General features: G+C 49.8%; 2 protein-coding genes across 2 annotated transcripts; both read right to left on the reverse strand.

The window, feature by feature from the left end:
* Positions 1 to 7250: 7250 nt before the first annotated feature.
* Positions 7251 to 9109, reverse strand: EI90DRAFT_480781 (uncharacterized protein). Its single transcript, XM_039067680.1, has 2 exons — positions 8572 to 9109; positions 7251 to 8502 (listed from the first exon to the last, which is right to left on the reverse strand). Exons 1-2 carry the CDS (start codon positions 8878 to 8880, stop codon positions 7447 to 7449), a joined length of 1365 nt encoding a protein of 454 aa, XP_038908479.1. The 5' UTR covers positions 8881 to 9109; the 3' UTR covers positions 7251 to 7446.
* Positions 9110 to 9825: 716 nt separating this feature from the next.
* Positions 9826 to 10358, reverse strand: EI90DRAFT_3091134 (uncharacterized protein). Its single transcript, XM_039062371.1, has one exon. The coding sequence runs from the start codon at positions 10252 to 10254 to the stop codon at positions 9976 to 9978; it is 279 nt and encodes a 92-aa protein (XP_038908480.1). The 5' UTR covers positions 10255 to 10358; the 3' UTR covers positions 9826 to 9975.
* Between the last annotated feature and the right edge of the window lie 1201 nt (positions 10359 to 11559).

Below are 11559 nucleotides of genomic sequence, written 5' to 3' on the forward strand. Positions count from 1 at the left end.
CAACCTTTCCTCAGTTCACGTACAACGGGACTGAGGTATGTTGGTTATCTCTTGTTCATCATCCATAAAACGTGTATCTAATATTCGTACACCAGCAACAACATCGCTAGGTGATTATTCTAATATACTTTTAGTTCACATACAATGGGACTGAGCGACAACATCGCTAGTCCAACATTTCGTCTTATACTTTGGTGCCGACCCTGGACCAGTGTCTAACACCCGCCTGCAATCTCCATGAGATCTGGCGACTTATTCCTATTCATTCTGTTACACTTAAATACCGGTTGTACACTACCTCATACTTTAGTTCAAAAATCAACTAGGGTTACCCCCTGTGCTCCCTGTCTGATCCAGTTGCACCCTCTGTTCTCTGAAATATCGGGGCCACGTCAAGTACAAGGCGCAACACTCACAAATGAGTCATTGAAGCCGAAACCCTGCTTCGCCGTGATTGTCATCCCCACCCTTAATGGGCTGTTACACCGGAGTAGTGGACCTTAATGGTCACTGATGGCGAGTCACAGTAACGTTTTCCCATGCCCTGACACCCCAACAAGGCAACCCCAGTGAGTCTGAAATGAGGGCCAAGAGACAGCTAGGGGGCACAGCGCTCCTTTAGAGTTGCTGAGGCCAAATGCCCTACCCTTGGGCCTTGTTCATGGCATCGTGGCCATTGTGGCCTATAGCAGCCTGCAAAGGCGACCCTCGGTGCCGACCCCGGACCAGTGTCTAACATGAGGGCCCAGTAGGGTGTGATGCGGGTGCACATAACAACGGGCCTGAAGCAGACAAGGGTCCCTGGCAACACTCATGGATGAGTCATTGAAGCCAAAACCCCACTTCGCTGCAATTGTCAACCCCACCCTTAACAGGCTGTTACGCCGAGACAGCAGACCTTAATGGTTGCCAACAGCAAGCCACGGTAACATTTCCCATGCCCTGACATATGCCCCCTGTGCAGCGCCCTGAACATGCTTTGACCACTGAGGACAAGGTAATGCATGATGATGACATCACTTCCAACAAGGCATCTGCCTTGTCCACACATGATTCTGACATTGAGTCACTCCTGCCTTGCTGATTCCCTGCAACTCAACAGTTGCAACCTTCTCCAATGGCCAACACCGATGTGGGTCCTTCTTCAGGGCCTAGTAATTCACATCTTGCCTCTCCCGAGTCCGTTGTTTTGATGACTCCAACTCAGGGTGACCGACCTGTTGCCAAAAGGCCCCATGAAAAAGAAGAAAGCATAATGCTTTCCACATGTATTGTCAATGATGATACCTACCGTTCTGCCATGCAAGATTGTTCACTGCAACAATCTTTGTTTCAAAATATATATCATTTTTATCCTAGTGTCATATCCATCTACAGCCATCACCCTCCACCACCTCCAGTCCTTCCAGATTACCTCCTGTCAAGGTACCGAGCTGCTCGGACTCTAAGTCAAGGGATCCCGAGCCTTCGCTGGAGCTGAGGCCAAGGGGGACAGAATCAGTCTCAATGGGGGAACCCGGCAAAGCGGATTGCGATAGGGATTCCAGCTGAGCAGCGAGGGGAAGTGAGATCATATCATTGTATATACTATGTACAACATACCTGAGCAGCAAGGGGAAGTGAGAGAAGAAAGTTATCTTCCTCACTCACTACCCAGGGAATGATAAAGTCAGCATACCCGGCAAAGTGGGGCTGCTCTACAGAAGGAAATATAACAAATGTCTGTGCCAGTCCAGGGATGATGATCAGGCTGTGCAGGTATGGGGCAGGTGTGTCATCAGTTGTGTGTAAGCAGTCCAGACTTAACTGGGCTGTACTCTGACACCTCCATTCCTTTGTCACTAACCTTGGAGCCTCCATATTCCACACTCCCCTCTGACACCCCTGATGGTTATCACCCCCTCAATTCAATATATTACCTATGCCTCCCTAAGTACAGAGCCCCAAAGGCCTCTGGACAGCTCCAACATCCGCTAGCACACCCCTGCCTCTGCTGGGCAATTTAGTTGCCTACCCTGCAAGTCTACCTTCAGGCCAATCCCTCCTTTCCATTCCTGGGTTATAGCCCATCACTCTGCTAACCCTGTAACCCACTGAGGAAAAAGATTCCATGACAAAATCATGCGGACGTGAGGATTTCGTAGAAAATCTTGGCAAGGGGTAGGATTCTCCGTGACAGGATTTTCCGTCAATCTTGCTGCATGACAGGATTGCGGTTCCAGGCTATCTAAAATCCTGCACAAGGAGGATTTTATCATCAAAACTTGTATACGCTATAATTTTCAGCCATAATATTACTATCTTGTAACGCATGTTATGACATATATTCAAGGATCCGCTGCGATCTACAACTGCCCACATGGATCCACCTCCCCAACCCTGAGTCGACCAACAACGGTACACGCAGCATCTAGATCCACAACCTCGACGTATGAAACTGTTTTTAAATATGCTAGTTCAGAAATTACATCATGTCTGGTTTTGCGATTACAGCGCATTTTGATATCAACGTTGACTTTGGAAGGAGGCCAAGCCTCATTTCTCTTCGGCTCTTCACGCTCATGTCCCTGAAACCCCCCAAAAAGATAGTGCAAGTTGTCGAAGGAATGCGATGTTGAGTTTTTCGAAACAGGAAGTAGCAAACATGTCGGGGTGGAAATCGATGACAAGGGGAAATGGGGTGTAGGAAATGAATCTAAGGGCGTCACAGAACGTCAGAATGGCGACTCAGGTGGGAGACGAAAGCCAGAAACAACAACGTGAACGCACCTAAAATCGACCAATTAACCAAAACTCGCGCATCCAACCCTCAAGATCCATTCACATCAATGCAAAGGGACTGCACGAAGAAGCCCCATCGTCACAGACTCCACTCCTCATCGATCGAGCCCGAAGCGCCCAGAAGGTCTTCCAAAAGATATAGCAACTCGCCGCAAAATCACTCATGAGGCCACGAGCCAAAAGGGCGCCTCGGGTTGGACTTAGGGGAATACAAAAATGCTAGCGGGCATCTACGAGTTGTGGCGTTCCAGAGAAGCTGTCGTCCATAGGAATGATGGAGGCCTTAGTTTGGGCCTATTAATAGATGTAAATGCTGGAAGCAGAGTAGCAGAGGCCCAATAGTAATGGGATGTTGCAACTGAGGGAGTTGGGACTTCGACGCGTTGTGTCGGTGTGTTTGGTGTTGTTTATGTTGGCCCTCGGGTTACTTCAATCCCAATCTCACTCTCCGTGAACACAACTCACTTACCATGCCTCAATCTAGCCAGAAGCGAGCAATTGATCGGGGGCAGGGGAGCCTAGAAGCGGCACATGAAGGTGTGCCCTTTCTCTTGGAACAATGCACTTATGTGTGGTTCACATTCGTGCCATGACTGTGCCATCTTCATAATATGGGTAGAGCTCCTGGCAGAAGTTAACACGTGTAAGGAGTTACTTAAACTGTTTTTTTGTCTTCAAAAACCGACTAGAGTCAAAGAAACGCGTCCAGGGCCGATTCCAATGCCATGCGGCTCTGAGATTGACCATAATGTGCGTAAGCCCTCTCATATTATCAAATCTGATGACCTTCAGGTCAGATACCATCAGGTTCCCCCAACTTGTCGCTTCGATCTCAAAACCTGTCACTGGTACTAGGGCATTGGCAAGAAATCGCAAGGTGGCCAACCATTACTGGGTACATTCTTACCACGTACTGTTGTTATGAGTAGACTGTGGTGATCAGCGGCTGCACTCGCGAGATAACAAGGGACTAAAGTAAGTACCAAAGTTGACTATTATTGCATTTAACTATGGCGCTTTTTATATCTAGGCCATGCTACAAGGTGATTGGTGCACGGACCAATCGGGAAGGCAGTGTCGCATGTTTGGGATGTTGCACGCTAGCGCTGTGCATGGGACATGTTGCCTGAACGGTGACAAGACTCATAATCCAACATGTACAGGTGAGTGCTTAACATCTCACCATGCGCTTCTCACTAGTAACGGTGCTAGGCAAACCGCAGTATAATATGTCGCCCTGAACCTCACCCCTATGCTTTTCTCCAACAACGCTCACGGCACTCTTGACCCCCCGTTGTTCGCCTCAACTTTTTCGCTGTTCAAGTTCCTGATACTGCAACAACTTTATGACCCCTCACTTTTGATTGTCATTTCATTATGTTTTTGCGGCGCTCCAGTCATATTGTCCCATATCATCGTGTCGACTAGTCAATATATAATCCTTCATCCAGTCAGACATAAGCTGTCATTAGACAAGATTTGACCCGCTTTTGAGCATGATTTCCTAGGATATTATTACGGATAATTACATGATAAAAGGATTATTCCCTGTTATTCAGCAGGACTTTTTGACAGGATTCTGGTCACAATCATGTACGGCAGCAGGATTTTTCCAACATGGAAAATTTAGACAAAATCCTGCATCTCAGTGGGATTTTAATCCTACTTCACGGAGGATTTTCTCATGGAATTTTTTTTCTCAGTGAACCTGACTCATCAGTAATATTCAGTCAGCTAACCTATAACCCTGTTAGCTCCACTCTGCTTGGTCCTGTCAGGGACTCGTCCGGGGTCGAGGGGGTCCGGGTATAGCGTCCGGGACCGAGAGCCTGGCGGGGGGCGGATCGGGCGTGCGTACTGACAGGCCCGATGTGGGACAGCGGTCCCTGGCCACTTAGACTGAAGTGGAAAGTTGTTATTATTATTAAAGGAGAAATATTGTACTACTTACCTGAAGTGGAAAGTTGAGAAGAAGGCTACTTCTTCGGTTCCCACTTCAGGTTCGTTTATATACATGCGGCTTGGATCACGTGACAGGTGCCACGTCACCTTCGCACACAGCCGTAACCACCCGGGTGTCTCCATGGGAGATCCCGAGGGTATCCGGTGCAGGCGTGCGTGCTGGGCACAGCGGGAAGTCGCCCGAGGTGCCCGGGCCGGGTACATGGTGGGCGCACTGCAGATGGGTCAGTTGTACATTGATACAGAGAAAGTCGTCCGTGTAGAATAAAGAGAGAATAAAGGAGAAGTAAGATAAGGAGAAACTGAGGAGGGGAGGATGAGGGGGAAGAAGGGAAAGGGGGAGGAGGTAAGGAGGGGTGGACCGGCGGGGTACCGGGTCAGGTTGGGCCAGGTGGAGCCGGGTCAGGCGGGTGTGCCCTGACAGGTCCCACCATTCATGGGCCTGCCCTCTATGTAACTATATATACATAACTTGTAGATAGGTTGCACCCTGGTGATAAAATCAACTAGAGTTCTCCCTCTTCTAGAATCCCTTGCCAGTGTCAGGGCATGCCCCAACATGCCCTGCCTGACCCCTGCTCCACTTCCCTGCTCCACACCGCTTCCTCTTCCTTTCCCCTGTCAGAGACGGGGTTGAGACGAAGGAGTGTCTCTGTGGCAGAGGGCTTCGGCCTCAGCGACTTATGCCAGGAGCGCTGTGCCAAGTAACATGTCCATGCCCTAACTTACTAAACTGGCAACCAGAACTGAAAGGGGGTAAACTCTAGTCGATTTTATTACTGAAGTGTAACCTATGTACAAGTTGAGTATATATAGTTACAGCGAGGGCAGGTCTGCAAATGGCGGAGCCGAGCCAAGCGGAGCTAACGGGGTTAAACATTAGCCAACTGAATATTACCGACAAGTCGGGTTATGGGGTTAACGGAAAGGCAGGCGATAACCCAGAAATGGAAAGGAGGGATAGGCCCAAAGGTGGGCTCTGCAGGGCAAGCAAGTGTATTGCCCAGTGGAGGCAGGAGTGTGCTAGCGGACGTTGGAGCTGTCCGGAAGCCTTCAGGGCTCCGTACTTAGGGAGGTGTAGGTAATAAATTGAAAGGAGGGGGTGGTGACCATCGAGGGGTACCGAGGGGATTGCAGAATATGGGAGCTCCGAGGTTAGTGAAGAAGGAGTGGAGGTAGACCAGAGGGATCAGAGGGATCGGAGGGATTGGAGGGATCAGAAGTCAATGGCCGGGGATGGATATGACATCCCCCTTCTTTCTTCTTTCTTTCTTTCTCTCTCTTACATGGACCACCTTTCCTGCTGTTCAAATCACTGGCACGCATGCCCATTCCCCTCCTGTATCTTACTATCCCTATATCACTGTCACCGCTGCTGCACTCACCTTGCGCCTACAGCAGACCCTCTTGGGATCTCCCATGGAAACACCTGGAGAGCCACAGCTGTGTGCGAGGGTGACGTGGTGCACCCCACGTGATTGATCCCGCATGTATATAATAACAGCTGGAGTGGGAACCGAAGAAGTAGCCTTCTTCTCACATTCCCACTTCAGACTAAGTGGTTGGGGATGCTCACCCTGCGATGGGACTGCCACTACGCATAGCTGCTATTCGTCCCACCAAGGGACAGCTCCAAAAGCGGTGAAGTCCCAGCGCAAGGGACCCAATGGGACAGGTGTCAGCTGTGCATAGCAGCGATCCCATCATGGGGTGAGCATCCCCAACCACTTAGTCTGAAGTGGGAAGTTGAGAAGAAGGCTGCTTCTTCTGTTCCCACCCCAGGTGCTATTATATACATGCAGTTAGGGTCACATGGGGGGAGCCACATCATCTCCACACACACAGCTGGACCTCTCTGGGTGTCTCCATGGGAGATCCCGGAGGTGTGCTGCTCTGTAGGTGGGAATGTGCATGGTGTTGGAAGTTACAGCCCGACGCCACTAGCAGTCCTAGGACCGTACATTCACGCTTTGAGAGCTTTGGGAAGGAGGTGCTTTTGGGGCAATCGACGGTGAACATAATGTTGCTTTGGCCCTTTGTTTTCACGCTTTGGCTACCGCTCGCGTTTCACTTCAGTGGTGTAGAACCGACATTAAATGTATATAAGGATAGGACTTGCACTGAGAGCCGATACATCACAATAGACGTATCGCGCTTCTCAGTTTAACACATGGTGGGTGCGGCGATCAGGGGAGCAGCATTAAGTGTGTAATGATACATAGAGAAAAGGGAAGTCGACTGTGGAATAGAAATAGAGAGAAAGAAGAAAAGGGAGAGGAGGAATGAGGAGTGATAGTGGGGGGAGTGGAGTAGGGCAGCACAGCACAGGGTCAGGTGGGGTGTGCCCTGACAGTCCCACATGCTGGGACCTTGCCGCTTTCGGAGCTGTCCCTGACAGCCAGTCAGTAAGTTAGGGCATGGATGTGTAACTAGGCACAGTGCTCCTGGGATAAGTCACTGAGGCCAAAGCCCTCCATTTCAGGGACATCATCCTTTACCCAGACAAAGCAAGGCCAAATGGCAGATGGAGATCAAACAGCTATCCCCTAAAATGCCCCATTGATTTCGCCATTACAGATAGCATAAGCATAAGTGCACGAACACGCATGAAAAATCATTCCTGTCAACTCCCATATACATCCGTACAATACTACATAGAGCCCAAGAGGAGAACACGGAATGTTCATATATGGAGCGAAAGCATTAACACCAACCTTGCCACTGTTGAAACAGCCTATCTATCGTGGCCTTCGCCTCACCTCTTTCCCCAGCTCCTAGCCCCCGTTGTGTATTGATCTCCCGATTCATCTGTATTGCCCTGAACATCGTTTCCTTGAAAGCCCAGGCTCGAGTCTTACAGAAATCTGTGAACTCCGTCAGGTCTCCACGTTGACAAGCATTCGCCCATTGCGTCCTCATGCGGTCCGACCATAATGTGCACCGTTGGTACTGAGAAGAATTTCGTGGGTCACAACGCCGCACGTGTTGGGCCAACGAACTGTTACGGATGACGTCGAAATAACACTCCTCGCAGGCAATGAAGCTGTCCCCGTCCCCATACCATCTCATGGGCTCGGGATCCGCTTCGACATGACCAAGTGGGCAAAGGCGTAAGTCCTTCCTCTCCCGGACATACCGAAGGAAAATATCAATATCACCGACCGCACCGGCTTCATAAAGCTTTCGGATAAGCGTAGGGAAGTAAGGAGAGTAAGGATACAGATCACAGATTCTCCGCTGCGATGTTGCTCCATCGTCCGGGTTCACAGTGTCACGATAGAAATGAGACCCGAATCCGAGGGCATAAAAGAATGTGTAGTAACAACCTGAGCAGATGTTACAGAGGTTTGGGGATGAAGTGATCCGATACCATTTCTTTCCAATTTCTTCCTGCCGGGTACAGGGTTCGCAATGGAGAATGACGAGGGCCACCTCACGCCATGTACTCACAGGAAGACCCAAGAGTCTGGCAATTTCCCAAGAGCATAGGAGGCGGCTATCACTCATCGCACATGCCAGGAGGGGCTCCTGAATAGAGGGCGAGATGAGTGGCTCTGACTGCGATACGGGTTCCCACTCGGTGAGATAATCGGAAGGAGCGATAAACCTCTTATGGCAAGGGTCACAAACGGCAAGAGACTTGATATCCAAGTTGTCCCGGAGTCTCCACCACAACTCGGTGTGGTTCCTGCTTTTCCGATAGCATTTCTTTCTGAATCCACTGCACAACTTCGTCACAACCGCACTCCACACAAGATCCTGATTGTTGGAAACAAATGGATTTAATACAAGCCGGCCCCACCCGTTACCCACATCGCAGGTCCACACCTGGTCTGGCAACTGAGTGCGCCAATGCTTTCGGAAATGGGTATAATGAGGAGTTGCCATCACGACATCCTCGTAGCACGCACGGCAAACGATGAAACCGGACAAGGAATCGTTAGGATTGTTGGGATCCACTTTGAGAGTGAACCATTCCATGCGTGGTTCAGGGCCTGGAACGTACCCTCTGCTCCCTAAACAGTCAGGCATTGAGGCCCTAATTTCGAGATATGCAACAAGTGGGGACAAATCTCCAGTCTTGAGGGCCCCATTGAAGAGAATTCGTACGCGTGGCGCCCAATAACCACATCTCATCGGACGTGGTGGGAAGGCGGGAACTTCTCTAAATGCCTGGCCGAACCGAGTTGCCGCGATGTGCTCTTCGTAACAAAACGAGCAGAAGAATACTCCTGGCGCTGCGGAGAGTTCATACCAAGTGGCGGAAGGCCAGGTTGCAATGATGTTTTTCGGACAGACACGAGCGCGACGCGTTGAAACTTGCCTGACGATAGCCAAACCTAATTGCACAACTATGAGTTGACTGACGGAAAAACGAGGGACTTGAACTCCCCTTGACCAGCCTGACGTTGGGAAAGATCATACGCAGAACGTTTCGCTGGATCTGAAAATCATTCCTTTGTCTGAGTATCTTGGCACAGTGGATAGCATGCCCAACGGCGCTAACCCGTTAACGATTGGTATGCTTCACCGATCTGCCCAGCAAGAAAGCTCAGGACCCATTGGACCCAGTTTAATGATATCTGTATCTGCGACTTACCAGTTTGAATCTCTCTGCAGCAGCCGTGTTCCCCCTGTTTTTGTCCGGGTGCCATTTATTCGCCAAAATCTGGTATTCTGCACCCAAATGACAGAGTCCCTCACCTTGGACAACTGATATCTAGGCCTATAGAGGGGGGTTCTCAGGACGTTTGATGAGGGCCTAGAGGCTCTTATTGTATGGGAACATCCTAGGACGTCCTGACACGTCCTAACAATTCAGTTTCAATTCAAACCTAGCATCAACGTCCTGGGACGTCCTAGGACGTCCTTGCAATTCAAACAAAAGTCGCACATCCGTTATTATCACCGACCACGCACAGATGGTAGTAAGCCTTTCATTGGACAAAAAATACACGTGTAAATACAAGAAATATTGGTTGCAAGAAATCTTACCAAGAACATTACTATGCTGACAACAGTATTAGTCGCAAGAAATTAAGGGAAATTGTATCAAGAAAATACAAGACAACAGTCGCAAGAAATTGCCAAAAAAATTAAGAGAAATTGTATCAAGAAAGCACAGGAACGGGTGATCTGCACGGAATTATATGATTCAAGATGGAGTGGCTAAACAGTCAAGTGTGTAGTTCCAAGACCGAAGTATGCAATCACGACAAAGTTCATATGGTCTCACTCCCAGAGGTCAGGTACGTCCTGAAACGGAATAAAGGACCAGCCTGGATCTACAGTAGAAAAGGCAAGGTTCGGATCATCTGGATCGCCTGGGCCAGTCGGCAGAAAGGGAGCAGGAGTTTCAGATAGGTTCCCAAGAGTTGCGCCACTGAAGCTCAGCTGCACATTTGGTTGGCTGTGCAACCCAACGGGGAAATATGATTGTTGATTCTGGAGCATTGCAGGCATGCTTGCCTGATGGAAAGAAGTCTGAGCATCTTGAGAGCCTGGTAGCATCGATGTGCCCTGGACATTTCTATTAGCTTCCACATGGCCTCCAAGAAAAGGTGATGAAGATGTGGCGGAAGACGACGGGGCAACAATAGGATAGGAAGATGAAGACGACCCAAGGAAAGATGTATGGGGAAGGCAATTGTCTGAGTCGTCATCCGGGCCAATGATCGGCTGAGACTTAGGTTGGCGTCGATAGGCCAAACGTTTCTTGGCTGCTCGTTCATTGGGAGCGGGCCGACCAACAGGGTCCGTAGCACTGCGCTTCCGTGGCACGGATGTCGATGGAACAGATGTGGGCGTTTCATCCATCTCTACATCCTCATCTCTGATTGGCCCCGCATGTGTCCACATTGGATGTCGGGCCTGCGAAACAGAGACCAAGGTCGCACCAGAAACGCTTGAGATGACAGCGGCCTGATCATCCTGCACAGTTAATGGGCGAACCTTAGGTCTCTGATCAGGTGGAAGCTTCATGATCTGCCGCCAGAGCACTTTGAATACCCCATCCGAAACCAGCTTGACAGAATGTTCCTTGAAAAGCTTGTAATAATTGAACATTTCGTCATCGGGCCACTGGGTGAGACAAGAGCGTGCCTGAAGCAGCTTGGCTGGTAGCTGTCCCCAGGGGAATTTCTTGTCCATAGGGTTAGCACCCATGATAGAAGAGGGCAGCTGTTCGACGAGATGTAACCGAAGCGAGGACCTACACTCATCACGGGTCTTAGGCGTCGGCGGTGGGTGAAATGTTCCTCCTTGAGGCCCTTCAGACACACCATCATGATTCGCTATAAACTCGCGCATCCGTTTGATGAGTATTGTGTTCGAGCCAGAAAGAGATTTAAAGAAGGCTTCGATAGCACGGGAGTTCGTAATTACACCATTTGCGCTGCGCGTCACAGGATGATCTGTTGTGGAGACGACAACAAGCGCCATGTGAATACCATTTGGCCTGGCCCATGCCAAATCTTTAGCAATGCGACTCATATAAAGATTCATATTCTTCGCTTGAACGTGTGGATCAGAGGCCAGCCTCTGGAGGATTCCTTTGTTGCTCTCATTTTGCTGTTCGATGACTCCGCTTGCCCATGCCTTCCAGCCAGGTGAAGTCTTCCCACCAAGGTCTTTCATATGATCATCGTATTCCTTTCGAATATCCGCCTCCGTACACTTTTGTCCTTCCGTAGAAAGGGAATCAGGCGCCTGCCTCTTCAGACAAATGAGACCTCTTTTGTGGAGGCTCTCAAATGCATTCCAGGCATTTCCGGAGTGGCGCCGATGTTTTGTGGTAATCATGCAGTTGGCTGACCG

This window comes from Cantharellus anzutake (genome assembly GCF_015039405.1).
Source record: "Cantharellus anzutake strain C23 chromosome Unknown EI90scaffold_158, whole genome shotgun sequence".
In the NCBI taxonomy this organism is placed as follows: Eukaryota; Fungi; Basidiomycota; class Agaricomycetes; order Cantharellales; family Hydnaceae; genus Cantharellus; species Cantharellus anzutake.